The 16562-nt window shown below is 45.4% G+C and overlaps 1 protein-coding gene across 1 annotated transcript; it reads left to right on the top strand.

Annotated features, from left to right (window-relative positions):
* The first annotated feature begins 4948 nt into the window (after positions 1–4948).
* Positions 4949–5836, top strand: LOC146813241 (taste receptor type 2 member 39-like). The gene has a single exon (XM_085615332.1). It carries the CDS (start codon positions 4949–4951, stop codon positions 5834–5836), a length of 888 nt encoding a protein of 295 aa, XP_085471458.1.
* Positions 5837–16562: the final 10726 nt, after the last annotated feature.

The following is a 16562-nucleotide window of genomic DNA, read 5'->3' as shown; positions in this document are numbered from 1 at the left end:
ATAATAAAACATAAATCAAAGGCATTGTAAAATGCCCATTTTCCTTGTTTAAGGAGCACGTAATTGTTTTTTCAACAACCGGTCTTAAGAAACAAAAATGATGGGACAGCTTGGACAGTGGACCTGTGTGGTTGAATGGATATCAGACTATGGGCTGACTCAAAAGAGACCAGAATGCAACTATCTTATGTACTCATCTCTACTTTGCAACAATACAAAGAGATATGCAAGTGGTCTATGTAAGTCCAAACCAGCATAGATAGATTCCCATTTACTACTCACCCTTATTGGTTAAACCTTGATAGCGTGGGACCCTGCACCAATTTTACAATAAATGAAATAAATAAATGAAATCTGTTCCATCAGGACAAACACAAGTTCTGTGACCTTCTGCATGCACTGGAGATAAGGAAGCTTGCAAACCGAAAGCTGTGGATCAAAGTACTACTGTTTCACTCTCTGTAGGAGTTCCTTCAACCCTGGGGGGGCAGATAAAAGGTTCCCACTAGGATGGATGCAGTCATAAAATCAAAATTTGTATCGAGCGTCAAAGCCTTCTTCAAACTGTGTTGTGCAAGGTTCTCACACAGTGTGGGACTCATATATGGTGTCATTGTCTTTACCTACACGTGTTACTCTGCCTGTGGATTAAGCCACAGGCACATCACAGTGGGATGCAGACTGTGATTGAGCATTCCTTTGCTAGTTTTGTGTAAATGTAATGTTTCTTCTCCTCTCAAAAACGGTGACCTCCATGGGTAAATGTGAACCAACATGTGGTGGAATTAACTTAGCAGATCTTCAAGACCCTTTCATCCAGGCATTCTTGGCACTAATATGAAATAGGGCCATGAGCAAAGACCTAAACTCATTTACTTGAAACAATGTCTAAAGTCAACGATGGTACACTCTCTTCCCACATGCATTGGAGCAAGAAGCACATCCAGTCAGTGTGACAGTCCAGTTACTACGACAGAAGTGGGCCCACAATTGTCTGTGACTGCCTCTCTGATACAGACATGTACACTTCCTTGTGACTTCATCGTATGAAAAGAAACTGTTAATAAAGATCAGTATTTATTATATTTGTCAAAAAGTATAAAATGAGTAAACTATTTTGAAACATGTTTCTGTGTATTACAAGCAGAAGTTGCAACTTTTGCTTTTGGAGGATTAGGGACATCACCACAATCAACAAAAGCACACAGCAGCAAAATCACGCAAAGTAACAAAATATAAAACACAATGGAGCACAATAGAGTTGTAAACACTGTTTCACTCTTATTGCTTATCACTCCACTCCACAATCTGATGTTGTTAGAAATTCCTGAGGTGTTCTCTAGAAACTTCTCTCCACCTCTATCATGCTCTGTTTGTAACAATTGTAGGTGGTTGTGGAATGAGGAAATACAAAAAAAAAGTCATTTAATTAAAAAATAGATCTGTGTTAACTGGTAGTTGGCTAATTCAAACCAATGTTTAATGTTTTTTTTCTATGGGCATTAAATGTGTGTCTTTTTTGTGAAATGTGTGGGTGCCAAACCCCAATAATCATCTAAACCCCAACGGTCACCTTAATATTTACCAAACTAATAAGGCTCCGGAATCTCCAATATATCTAGTGGTTAGAGACTACACTCTTCATCAGGAAAAATACAATGTATCAGATTTAACACATTATAATTATTAGATGTATAATGGACTGAGTTCCAGAGCAAAAATGTGTATTTATTACAGAATAATCCAAAACGTGATGCAAGGGAAAAAAGGCATAAATCACCATAAAGTCCCAATACAGTTATAAAGAAATAATGAAAAATCCTAAATCCCTAATTAGGCATATTCTAAACAAGTGTCAGACTCATGAAGAGCACTGACAGCATGCCATGTCACCTACAAGGACAAATGGCAAAATCATCCCATGAAACACAAGATCCCAGAGGTTTTATAGGAAAATCCCACAAGCTATTACACCACTGGAAGCTCCATTGAAGACAGTGGAGTTGTCCGGGCTTCTATTGACTGGTAAAAGCTCAGAGCTCCAACATTCCAATGTTTGTTGTTCACAGTATGAAGCACAAGGTTTTATAGTATTTTTTTTTTTTAACATTTCCATCTGTATTCATCCATATTTATTTTTTAGCCATCCTATTAGTATTTATCCATATTTATGTTGTGTTTTGAGAATAGGTATAGAATGGTATAATTTGTACGAGTAAACTAGTAAAGAAACACTTCGATACCTGTCATGTGTTAGTAAATTAAGCAGACAAATTTAACAAAACACTACATCCACAGGCACATATTAGCATTATACTACAAATAAATGTTGACATATGCCTGCATTTAATGAAAACTCAGCCTTTCTTTGACTCTCCATGATGTCTATATGCTTATCTGTTCACTTTGAATTAATCAAAAACAGGATTTAGCGTACTGTATGAGGCTAGTTAGGGTCACCTTTGGCAAATCAAGAACAGCAACAGTGGAAGTCCATAAAAACTGCCTTTTAGGTGCATCATGAAAGCCTCTTTCACAAAATATTCTTTATAGCCAGATATTAAACAATGTTAGTATACTGACGTCATTCACTTGATGCTCCATAGATCAAGTGGAGAAACACCTTTGCAGCTGACTGGGAGGGGGAAATGAGCAAGAGTAGATGTACAGAACACAAGAAACTGGATCAATTTACAAAATAATGGTGTACTGCCTTGAAATGGGGAAATAACTATCCAATACATTCTCAAGACTTCAAAAGGACCTAGGTTACTGACTTCAGGTGCAAGTTCATCAAGTTTGGTTCTATGTGGGATTAAAACTAAAACATTTTGAAAATAATTTTCACATAATAATTGCACATTTCGCATATTTTGAAAAACACTATAGCAAATGTCATTGTAAATGTTCATGGAAATTTGACAAGATTATGCAAAATGATCCTTTTAGGGTGCTTGTCTGCCCAATATGAGTGATTTTTTTTCAAATAAAATAGATCCTAAGTTCTGCAAATTGAAACTTCCAATTTCTTCTTCAAAACCAACCATCTCTGCTGTTGAATTTTTGTAGCAGGCACAAATGAATGAATTTGTTATTATTCAGTTGCATTGTAAGTGCAATTAAGTAGCTATGTTAAATGTTGTGTATAACCAATGTTAGAATTGGGGGTCTCTAGTTGGCAAAGGTAGATATCCTTCAGACTCCCCTGCACTATGTTGCAAGGGTATATGTATTGGAGCGAAGCAGCCTAAAGTGCACCAGAGCTGGATGACAGAGCAAAGATATAGCACTGCCTGCATGCTACACTGATTTGCATGATGTTTTTTGTAAATTTGCTCCTACATTTTTCATGGCTTAGACACATTGACCAGTATTAGTATTTTTTTTGTTTTTTAATTCTAGATTCCTGTGTACCATAAAGGAATCTATGTTATTCATTTTTTCATCTGCATTTCGCTCAGAAAAAGTTCTATCTCATCTGCAGGGACTTCAGAAATCCTCCCCTCGAATGCAAAATTAAAATACCCATTTTTGTATTCTAGCTGCATTATGAAGGAAGAGTAGATTACACTTGAATCTCAGCCCCTATGCAGTTTCTAACATCCCAAAGTTACCCTACATTCTTCCTGGTCTATAGAGCCATTCTGGAAAGGCGACACATGCATCAGACAATCTGATGTGTGTCCTGCAACACATCAGATTGGCCTAAATTCAGAGGCAACCTCTTTTGAGTTTTTAAGGCAATGTCATCAGCTACTAGTTCAACAATCAAATTGTCTGAAACACCTTTAAGATTCATGGACTAGGGGAACAACCTTTACAACGCAACTTTTACAACGCACTACACTTACAACGCAACATCCACTACAACGCATTCCATTACATTGCATGACACTACAACGCATTTTTAAAAACTACCTTTACAACGCATTCCATTACATCGCATACTACCTTTACAACGCATACCATTACAACGCATAATATTACATTAAAAACCCTACACTATCCAACACTTACCCTACTGTTGCACCCCCTGGAGTTAGAATAGTAATTTTTACCCCCATACTATCCAACACTTACCCTACTGTTGCACCCCCTGGAGTTAGAATAGTAATTTTTACCCCTATACTATCCATCACTTACCCTACTGTTGTACCCCCTGGAGTTAGAATAGTAATTTTTACCCCCATACTATCCAACACTATCCAACACTTACCCTACTGTTGCACCCCCTGGAGATAGAATAGTAATTTTTACCCCCATACTATCCAACACTTACCCTACTGTTGAACCCCCTGGAGTAAGAATAGTAATTTTTACCCCTATACTAACCAACACTTACCCTACTGTTGCACCCCCTGGAGTACGAATAGTAATTGTTACCCCTATACTATCCAATACTTACCTTAAATGCAATGTAATATTATGCGTTGTAATGGTATGCGTTGTAAAGGTAGTATGCGATGTAATGGAATGCGTTGTAAAGGTAGTTTTTAAAAATGCGTTGTAGTGTCATGCGATGTAATGGAATGCCTTGTAGTGGATGTTGCATTGTAAAAAATGCGTTGTAAGTGCATGTGTTGTAAAAGTGTGCGTTGTAACGACATACATCCCATGGACTAGCTTTGAGGTTTAGGAGCCTGCAGTTGATTTCTTTGAGCGAAGTAGTGCATGAGCTTCTATTATAGTTTGTGGCATCAAATGGACACAATTAACATGAGGGCAGGCTACGGAATGGAAATGATAGGCATCACTATTTGCATTAGTCAAATGAGTGCCATGAGCAATGTGTTAGTTGGACTGATACTGTTCAGTAGACAATCCATCACTGAAATCCATCTTACAAGAAGTGAATGTCCACTTTGGGGATGCTGAAATGGGGTCACCTGAAGCTATTGTCCTGTTCATTTTTCGTCTGATATTATTGGTCTCAGGGTTGCTAGGAAACATGTTCGTCCTTGGAGTGAATTTCATGAATTGGATAAAAAGAAGCGGTGTCCTTGACTTGTGTGATGTCATACACTCCTGCCTCACCATCTCAAACATTGGTATTCTCAGTTTCACCTGTGTGCTCCAGAACTATCAAAGAAGTGTTCCTCAAGCAATCTTCTCTACGGACAGAGCTGGACAGGGGCTTTTTGCCGCGGTGTTGTGCCTACGCTGCTGTAGCCTCTGGTTCGCTACCTGGTTTTCTGTCTACTGCTTTGTGAAGATTGTCAGGTTTGGCCATTCATTACTACTTCGAATGGTAAAAGTAGTTCTGGAAAAGCTCCCTTGGCTGCTTCTGAGTTCAACATTGCTGTCCGTGGCCACATGTCTCCCCATGGTCTTTAAATCCGATGTTCGCCCTTTAGCCAGTCTTGTTTGTAATAGTTCCAATTGCACAAATTATACTGTTTCAGTAAATGATTCCAGACATGTTGTGTTGGGCCTTGTGAACTTTGACAAAGAGTTTGCAACATTTTTTCTTCATATTCTGTCGGTCTTTGGAATATTCATCTTCTCTTCTGTCTCCATCATCATCATCCTCTGCAGGCACATGAAGCTCATGGCAGAGAATGCAGAAGGCTTCAGGAACCCAAGCCTGGATGGCCACTTGAGCGCAGTCCAGACTGTGGCCTCCATTCTTGTCCTTTATTGTCTGTACCTTTTGGCCTATTTCATCAGATATTTTGCAAACAGATTTTTCTCCAGCACCCACTGGACATTGGCATGTGACATTGTGATAGACTCCTTCCCAGTGCTTAGTGCCATAATGTTATTCCTCCGTATTCCCAAACTGAAGAAAACACTCTTTGATGTTGTTTTTCTAGCTGTCAGCTGTGTGAGAGCTTGAATCTGAAGCCACTGCTGCAGTACCTCAGGCACGGTGCCAGGCTATCATTGTCAGAATAGTGCATGCCCTATGCATCATCTTCAAAACCTTTTCAGATGCATTATTTATTAGACCTGACAGACTTTGGTGTGGTCTTTCCCAAAACATTTAGACCTTCTCCCCTCCTGATTGATGAAATTCATTTTTGTTGGCTTTAGGACTCCGTGCACTTTACCGCTGCTAATCAGTGCTAAAGTGTTTGTGATGTTTCCTCTAAAGATGGGAAAATTGTCTTACACTCAATTGTCACTTGTGAATTATAAGTCCAGTGTAGAGTGGTACTGCATGCACCCAGGGCTTGTAAATGAGTGCTACGAGTGGACCTGCAGGACTCATTGTGAGACAAATTTAAGTTGCATTTTAAAACATGTCTCTGGCCATCCATTGTAGGCTGTGTGCACATTTAAACAGCAATTTCGACCTGGCAAAATATACATTTCACTAGGCCTTCACCTCCCTTTTTAACACATATAAGTTATCTCTAAGGTACAACTTAACCAGTTCATATGGATGGTGCATTGCATTCAAAAGGTAGGACGTGTTTTTAAGTTGCACATTTCCTGAATGTCCAAAGTGTTTGGGGCGAAAGGGTGGGGCGGCTGGTTGGGGTGAAAATTGCCGTGTGGAGGCAAGTGAATACTTTGACTTCCGGGACCGCTCGATGATGCACCATCACAGACAGCTCCAGGCATTCACCCGGGCTGCGGGACGGCACTTTGAAGCCAGAAGCCGAGACTCTCCCGGGCACCGTAATCGTGGAGATCGCGACCGCGGCTCCATCTTGATTTATGTTATTTTCTACATTACGGCTTGTATTATTATCGGGCGGTTCCAGAAGTCAAAGTATTCACTTGACTCCACATTGCAAATTTCAGCCCAACCAGCCGCCACCCCTTTCGCCCAAACCAATTTGGACATTCTGTTCCTTGGTTTCGTATTTATGTATACAGGCATGCCATTTTAATGTCCTGAAGATGATCCCACAATTTATTTAAGGGATCGAAACGCCTTCGACACAATGTACACCATATGCATTCACTCTACTGTTATCTGAAATATGTAATGGTGTCCATACGCTATTCTGTCTGTTTTATATTTAACCTCATATGCAGACACGTTTCCTTTGCCTGAACCCTTTCCTTAATGTTATTTGTTTCTATATGTTAGTGTCCCACTTGGATTTTTTCCCATACTTTTTGTTATACATTTATTGCATATTAAAAACCTGCCCTGCTGGACAGATAATATTTCACTGATTGGGTCTATATTGATTCATACTGCACTAGAACTGTCTAGGGACCATTGTCTTTAGAAATAGTTACGTACCCAAGATCCCTGACCAATTGCATATTGGGTTCCCTTGTTTCTTTCAACAAATTATAGAATGTTGGCATTTTCTATGCCAAATTATTTGGTGCTTGCAGTTTATGTCTTTGGTCATATGACTATAAATAGTTGGCAGTTGACCTTTGTATTTTCCTCCCACACAGTGAGACAAAGGGGACTAGATGTTGGCAGAATGGGTCATCCTGCCATGATAAGTGTGGCAGAGCTATTCCCTGCCCCACTTAAAATTTAAAGGGGTGCCTCCAGCACACACAATACTGTTTTCACTTTACACCACTTTGAGCTGGGCAAGAACATTTCCAGAACCAGATGTGGGATAGTCCAGAGATTTGCTCCACTTCAAAGGATGGCACCGGGTAGAAATATTGGACCTTCTGACCAACTCTTCAGTAAACACTTGGACCTAAAGAGGGACCTGAACATCAGAGGAACTTCGGAAGACTGCTTCTTGAGGTGTGTTCTGTACCGCAGAGGACTGCACTGCTATTACCAGAGGAATGCCATGGTGCTTGAAGCTTGCCATGTACCAACAGAAGACTGCCTTGCTACTTTAGGCCTGCCTTGCCAATTCATCACAGGAATACCAGAGTGTCTCCAAGGGCTAGTTGACTAACCTCCTCCTCTTAGCTACAAAGCATGCTCCAGAGACCTTGAACACTGTCCTGGCCTCTTCCCGGAGGGAGCCCTGGCCCCAAGTTGGGCCCAAACAGTCCTAGACCCTTGGAAGTTGTGCTAGAGCTGCTCCACAAGGCAAAACTTGAAACCTGAGAAATGAGACTGGGACCTACCTAATTGGTGAGCCCCCCAAAGTACATTGCCGGTCAGCCTGACTTCACAGTAGCTCTCCCTACATTCTTCTTCGCACAGGCAAATCATGTTTAGTGGGACCAATCGAAAAGAGTATTCTACCTTGTGGCGCCCTAGTTGGCTAAAGCCTGCAGCTTACTCCTACTGTTGATTTTCATCTTCCAAAAAAGTGACTTTATCCGAATGTAGTAATCTTCAGGGCGACTTCGTAAATTGGCTCCTAACCGCCAGCTGCCTTGCCCTGCTGAACTTCACCTTCCCAGGAACGTCTCTTCATAATTTCTTCTATGTCTAAAGGTAAACCAAGACCGGGTGTAATCCACCTCATGTATTCTAGCTGTGTTCTTGACCAAAACATTTGACTTTGCCCTGGCCTCGCACTGCTTTGCTCCTTTAGATGCCAATTTTCATTTGATGCTTTGGTTCTACCGCTTGGATTTCATTTGCTTTGATGTCTTATCATTTATTATATTTTACTTTATTGTTCTTAATTGGCGTAAGATTTTTCTTCTGCTATGTTTTATCTTTACTAGTGCTTGAGTGCCACCTAAATACTTTACACATTGACTCTATGTTAAGCCTCACTGCTTTTGTGCCAAGCTACAAGAATGTTAAGCATAGATTAATATAGTGACTTTTGTTGTTCACTCTGACAAGGATTGTGTTGTTGCTTAAGCTGGGTTTTCATTGCCTCAATCAATAAACAGATTCCTTCCAATATCATCTGAAATTTATGTATACTATATGCTGACATAAAATATATAAAAGGTATTTTCTATTCATTTAAGAGAAAGTTTTCTCAGCTACTTACTCAAACTGCTACATCAGTTTTAATTTTTTTTTTTAAATCATAAACCCGGATGCTATTTTTGAACACACATTTTTTATCATAGAATCCAGAACTTTTCATTTGAAAAACATACACAGAGCAGAGACTTTCACGCTGAGCAAAGGTCACGAGACACGAAGGATGCGCCAGCTGCGAGGTACAGCTATCTATCTATGCCGAGGTATGGGGGTCACCTCAGGGTTATCATTGTCATTCTCTGGGATAATCTTGCAGCAGGGGGCACCGATCTTGGTGCACACCACTCTCTCCATCGTGGTCATTAAGTCTAACACATACCTATGCTGCACCATCATATGGCAGATTGCTCTCAGTTCTTCCTTTACTGTTATAAGGCTGAGCTCAGTGCTGTTAATCATTTTAAGCATTTCCCACCTGGTTATTTGGAGCCAGTGTGCATTTTCTTTTGTCTGCAAGGAAAAGAAGGGTATAGAACCGCCTGCAAATACTTGTGTGTCCATGAGCAGTTTGAACTCTTCTGGAATGTCCTTGTACTGAGTCCAGCCAAAATAATCTGCACTTTTTTTTATGAGCCTGATGCAGCAATGATGCCTTCTTCTTTAGCGGGTGCTGGTACAAATCCGACAGTTCTTTTCTGGGAATGATCAGGGTAGGGCTGTCTATGGTGGCAAAGTATGTGCAGGGATGATTTGAATGTAGACAAACGTGTTGCTCTGCCTGCAAATATCCCTCAGCACGCATATGCCCCATTTCTTATCCGGAATGTACACGATTGCGTTACAGTTCTGATTCATGCCCAGTGAAAGAGTTCCTTTACCTTCGAAACACAAGGAATAGAGCATACATTTCCATTCAATTACAGGTTGTCCCTTCCCTTCTAGCCCAGATTTCCTAACAAAGGGTGGGCATACTGTTGTCCAACTCCCCCTTTGTAACGCATTACCCTTTGTATCGTCAAGTAGGATCGCCCTACACAGGAACTTCCTGTCGAGGGTCCACTTGATGTTAAAGTAGACTGTTCCAGATACACTAAGGGTCTCCCTTGGACCACAAAGAGATGTAGGAGCAGATGTGTCTGTGCATTGAGTGGTGGGTTTCAACTACCTCCAAGAATTTCTTCTCTGGTATGTCTTGGGGTCAAACAGTATCCTTCCCTATGGTGCCCTTGGTGCGCATCCTGTCTACCTCAGTTTGGATATCGCTAGGTTCAGTAAAAAGGTATAGCGCCATTGGCTTGGGCTTGTGTTGGGACAGATTCAGTACTACTCTGTGGGGGTTCTTCCTTGGTGGGCTCGATTTTGCCCCTAATTTTGTATAGGTATAAGTGGAGAAGGCATTATAATTTTTCAGGGGCTACCTCTTGGGCAAGTGGTGAATTGTGACCCTCCCTTGTGGTGCCAGATATCCCGACTCTGCCCTTTTTCTGGAGGTTTCTTTTGGGGTAATTTTGGGCTTCTTTGTTGGTTTGGGGCATTTCCTCTAGGTCTTGCTCAAACTGCTACCTTATATATCTGGAGGCAAAGGGGGTCAGAAAGGTAATCCGTGGCCTCTGTGTACTACTGAATATGCCGTCTCTTCGTGTCGGAAGTCGGGGCCTGCTGATTTTCCTGCCTGGTGCCTTGATGTGTTGTTTAGTTGCCAGGCGTGGTACACCGCTGAGCCCATTCACCATTCTACTCTCATCTAGAGCTATGAAGGACACTGGGGATTCCCCCCTCCCTGGCAAACCCCTCTCCCTCGGATCACATCCTGCTTCCTTTCAGATCATTTGGACCTGCTATTCCTGGCGTGGCTAGGGACTTCTAATGAGTGGGCATGTTTCTTTCACTATTTTGGAGGAATAAAGTACTGTGACCAGACTTTGAAGATTTGGAAGACTTGAGAGAAAAAAAAAGTTGGGATCATAATAACTTAAAGAGTCCGGGGCTAAGGACAAGAACTCTTGCGGAATTCTAACTAGTGATAATGATGATGAACCCGGACTGCCTCAGCTGTTCTGAGATGCCTGGTTACTCTGGCGAACCTCCTGACTGACTCAAAGTCATCTGGGTGCCTTGCAACCTTTTTGGTCTTTTGCCTATGTTGTGGAGGGTATGGAGTCTTCTCTATCCTGGGCATAAGGGAGTCCTGGCCCCCGCCACTGGAGGACAGCTTCGTTGCAGAACTTAAAGGAGGTTGAGTGGAGGCCTCTGGTTTAGGTGGTGCTGTTGGGGCTATAAGTCACAAATAAAAGATCAGTCCTGGGCTGGGTCCCAGAGAATGGGGGCTTTTCGACCTTGTTATATAAACCTGTCTCCAGTGACTTGGGACAAGGGGACCTGGGGGACTGTTTTGAGTACTTTGTCTGAGAGTAACCTCAACCCCTTGTCAGACTTCTCTTTCTCTTTCTCTGGGGTGTAGCCAGCCAACAACTCCCTTAGAATCAGTAGCAGAATTGGGCCTTGCATTCCACAGTCACCCTTGATGGCGGACTTTAGTGACAACAACACACACACAATATCCCCTCATTCCAAACTAAGCAACACAATCAAGTCATTCTCTAGTGTCAGCGTAAAATTTAAGATGTCATGGCAGACATGCCATTGAGGAGAGGAAAGGTGTGGTATCTTTTTTGTCAGAATCCATTATGAACATTAGGTGAAATGGTAAATCATGGTAATGATAAATAAATGTGTATTGTTTTAGTTAAATAAAACCATAACAATTTGTCACCCGAATAAATAAGATCAACAATATAGGTGCCGATTCCGATCCGTTAAAAATAATTTGCGTACGACCCGTATCCGTATTTGTTTACGTACGAGTCGGACAAGTACCGTACACATATCTACGATTAGCGTCGGGAAAAGTCTACGAGAGTGCGTCGGAAAGTTTTTACGTCCGAATCTCGTCGGGAAAAGTGTACGAGAGTGAGCCGGACATTTTTACGTGCAGATCGTAAAACACAAGTCCGAGCACGCAAGTACAATCCCGACCGTCCGTCCGAATACACAATCGCACGGAAAATGGCCCGTACGGAGCCAACGCAGTAGCACACATGTACACGGGTAAACCCATGCCCGTGTACGAGCCGTACAGCCCCCCCCCCCAAATATGTCAGCGCCGTACACCAACCTGTCCGCACTGTACCCCAGCCCCGCAACTGTATGTGCCGTACCCCCCCATGTACGCACTGCACCCCCCCATGTACGCACCTTCCCCCCCATGTATGCGCATCACCCCCGCATGTACGCGCCGTACCTCCGCATGTACGTGCCGTACCCCAGGGCTGCACGTGTACGCACCGTACCCCCACCGCATGTACGCACTGTCCCCCAGCCCCCCCACCGCATGTACGCACCGTACCCCCTGCCCCCCCTGCATGTACGCACAATAGCCCCTGCCCCCTCCATCGCATGGACGCACCGTACCCCCTGCCCCCCACCGCATGTACGCACCGTACCCCAGCACCGCATGTACGCACCGTACCCCAGCACTGCATGTACGCACCGTACCCCAGCACCGCATGTACGCATCATACCCCAGCACCACATGTACGCACCGTACCCCCTGCCCCCCCACTGCATGTACGCACCGTACCCCCTGCCCCCCACCGCATGTACGCACCGCACCCCAGCACCGCATGTACGCGCCGTACCCCAGCACCGCATGTACACGCAGTACCCCCCATGTACGCGCCGCACTCCAACACCGTACCCCAGCACCCTCACCCAGCATCTCATATGTACGGATCGTACCTACGCGAAAAAGGCCCCATACAGAACCAGGCCACTGTAAAACAGCACAAGGAGGGTCAATTCGACTCGCACAACACCACAAAACACGTGTACAAGACAAAATACATCTCAATGACTGACCTGGCACATCCAAACAGGCAAACAGAGGCCCCAAATCACAACCACCTCTTATAACAATCCCACCAAAATTCAAACACAGCCACACCCAAAAATTGACCAATAAAAAGGGCCCACACACACAACCCATGAGCCTTTGCAACAGACCCACTGCTGACAGAGCCCACAGAGAAACAACTCCACATTACTCATACCTCCACTACACCTTCACTCACACACCTTCACACAACCTCCTCCACAAACATCCCCCTCTTCACATTCACACACACAACGTCACATTCACACCCACACACCCACAACCATCCACACCCACACCCACACCCCACACCATGCCCACAGACAAGAATCCAAAGTTCACAACGGCGGAGCTCGACCTCCTTGTCAACGAAGTCATCAGAGTCGAGCCACAGCTGTTTGGAACATTGGTCAGACAGACCAGCATATCTGAAAAATCTGCCATGTGGCAGAGGATTGTCGATAAGGTGAATGCTGTTGCGCCCATCCGAAGGACCAGGTATGAATGCCAAGCCAGGTGGTACGATCTGCGCAGGGCGGTCAAGAGGTAAATGAATGAAGAATATGCCCAGAGTAACATCACTGGAGGTGGGCCGCCCCGCAGACCCATACACTACCATCCCTGGGAGGAGAAGGTGATGGCCCTGCTACCGCCGGTGGGAGTACACGGAGTCGAAGGAGTCGCAGAGCCTGGTGAGTACACAAACAACTTATGTAACATGGGGGCAATGAGATCCACACCACATATACACCAAATTCACACAACTTCCCCCAAGCACTCACCACACACCACCACACTCAAAAACCACGCTCATGCCACTAACGTCTCCATGCACCCTTCACAAATCAAGGCAAGGCCATGTCCAAGGCTACAACAACCACAAACACAAGACTGGATGTCCGGGAGGCTGGGAGGGTGTGCCCCACACAACACGTTGTGGAAATGAGACGCAGACACCAATGCCCTCAGCCCATATGGCATAGGTACATACCCATGCACAATGCACAGGGACTGGCAAACTACTGACAAGGTAGCTGACACTGGGCCCTGCTGTATGCAGCACAAGGCCCTCCTGGGACCACTGTACACTCAAACACCAACTCCACAAGCACAGGTATCTAGCACATGAACTCACACTCACTGTCATGCCAGCATTCACCATGAGGGGACAGACACATCACCTGGGAGACCCAATGACAACTCACACTACACACAACAGCAGGCAAGGTCACACCCCCCCTAACACAAGCACACCCCCCCCGGGGCAGGCAACGTATTTATACACTCTCACAATGGACATGTTACACAACAAGACCAATCCTGAGCCAAATAAGCATCAGAGCCAACAATCTACAAGTAAAACACTCAGGAGAACATCCCAATCTGTCCCCCGCAACATACCCATCCCCAAGTGGACATTAAGAGGAATGCTAGGCACATCCAACTACCTGGAGGAACTGTGTCAACTTGAATATGTATGAAACATAGATGTCGCATGAAACACCATTAACATTGTCTCTCTCTCACACACAGGGCAACGTCGTCGATCTCCCCCCAACACTGGGGGGGAAGAATCACAGTCCCAGGCTCCGTGTGAAGACGATCCCACCGGCAGCGACGACTCTCACCACTCCGTGGATGACCCCGACCAACCTGGACCCTCTGGTGCCCAAGCCCCTGCAGCACCTGCGTCAGGTACATCTGTGCCAACCACCCCCCCATTCCGGCCACATACCAAGACACACCCAGGAGCCCCGCTCACACTGAACAACAGAGCCAGTCTGACCAGGAGGGACAAGGTTCTCCGGGCACCCAGGAGGAGGCAGGCAACCCTGCAAATGCCATCCCTCATGGGTCCCGTAGACCCGATGTGCCCACAAGAGCAGGCCAGGCTCAAGTGGGCAGGGGTGGTGGGAGTGGAGGCAGGCAGAGGCGCGAACCTGACCAGCCAGCTCAGGACACCGGTATGTCACACATACGCAACATCCTGGACTCATACCGGCGTGACACCAGAGGCATCAACCAGGTCGTGTCAAGACTCTCAGAGATGCAGGGGACCCTCGATGAGATTAAGAACCTGCAGGTCGAGCATCATGCCAGTCATCAACAACACCAAGGACGGATGGAGGCAAGACTGGCTGAGCTCCTGGCGGTGCACAGGGGCATGAGCCAATCACTCCATCAGATCGCCCAAAGCATCGGCAACGGAGGGAGGGAGGAGGAGGAGGAGGATTCGTCTGACGGAGCGTCCCAAACATCATCAAGGCCTGCATCTGAGGGTCCCCGGAGGAAGGTGGGTCATCCACGGAAAAGACCGTGAGAGGCAGCGGACCATCCGCATCTCTCATGTCACCTGGCCTGGCACCTGGCCCTCAGGTGCAACAGCAGCACCTCATCCAATGACATTCTCTGCCACATGGACTTGCTGGTCACAGTCTGACCAATGATGACCAACACTGTGCCCTGGACTCTGATGACTTCCAATGCCAAGGATGCCATCTCCCCCTGTGAACTTTGGATTCTATTCCCCCGGTAGAGCACCTAATTGCATCTACCAAACCACTTACCCCACCGCTAATAAATATATCACTTTGGACATGAGCCATTCCTGTCATTTTGCATTATTCAACGACATATGTGTGTGGAAATGTCAAACTATGCCTGAGTGTTGAACTAACTCCAGCCAGCCATACCCTGGGATCAGAGTCTGGTACAGGACACACATGGGTCACAAGGTATCATTCAATGTAGGCATGGAGCACAACACTCACCTGTGATGGCCTCTGGCTGCTGAGGGGGGGCTTGCTAAACTGTGTGGACAGACCTATTTGGGAGATCATCATCAAGGCGTAGAGGTCATGGCTCATGTGGAGGTTCCCGGGGAGGGAGTCCCAGGTATGTGTGGCCAGGTGGGAGAACATTGTCCTGTATGCTGGAGTACGGTGGATGTGAAGAACGGTGGCCAGGGCAAGATTGGATGCACGGAGATGGCTTAACGGAATATAGGATGACAGATGTACAAGGTTGGTTGGGGTCGGGGTTGTGGACTGCCTCCTGAGTGTGGGTGGGGAGTGTGGAGGTCATCCTGCAGCAGACAGTGATCCATTGCAGCTATCTATGGTGGACGGTGAGGTGGCTGGGGCGCAGGGTGTTGAATCTGAGGTGTGCAGATGCACCCTGGAAGTGGACAAGTTTCCTGGGAGTTTGGATGTACTTGCTCCGTAGAGGGCAGGGCAGTATTTGACACGGATGTTGTCATGGACCTGGGGGATGGTCTGTCTTTTCTTGGAGTGGATCTATCTGTGGATCATGTGCATAATGCAGAGGGCGTTGCAGCATGAGGTACAGATGGTGTGCACTAGCATGGCACATGTGAGCGAGCCAAACATGATGCACACCAAATTGTGTGAATGGCCACTGGGTGCTTGTGCAGGGCTCTTGCGGGTGGGACACAGGCACTTGACCCAGCTGGAAGGGGACAATCCTCAGATGACCACCTCAGTCCTGTACAAGTCCAGCCTCAGGTGGCTCGTGTTCAGCCATTCATCGTTAGATGTGCGGATGGACATAGCTCGGAGTGTGGCTGATACATCAGACTGTAGTGTGATGTGGGTTATGCAAGGACAGGATGGTGGTGCAATGTGCACCTTGCATGTGCTGATGGTCCAGCCTGTGGCACCGCGTGGCAGCAACAGTGGCATAGGACAGCCAAATGAATGGGTGGAGGGAGGAAGTGAGGAGCATCTTGGAGGCGTGTGTGTTGCCAAATCTGGATACTCTGCGGGCCCTTGCTGCAGGGGCCGCAGCAGCAGGCGGCATCTCCTTGCAAAATGACAGAATATGCACACAAAGACT

This window comes from Triturus cristatus, chromosome 7 (assembly GCF_964204655.1).
Source record: "Triturus cristatus chromosome 7, aTriCri1.1, whole genome shotgun sequence".
Lineage (NCBI taxonomy): Eukaryota > Metazoa > Chordata > Amphibia > Caudata > Salamandridae > Triturus > Triturus cristatus.
This window is presented reverse-complemented; position numbering and strand designations above follow the sequence as displayed.

Coding starts and splice junctions, on each gene's coding strand:
- LOC146813241 (XM_085615332.1), top strand. CDS start 4,949: ATGTTCGTCCTTGGAGTGAATTTCATGAATTGGATAAAAAGAAGCGGT.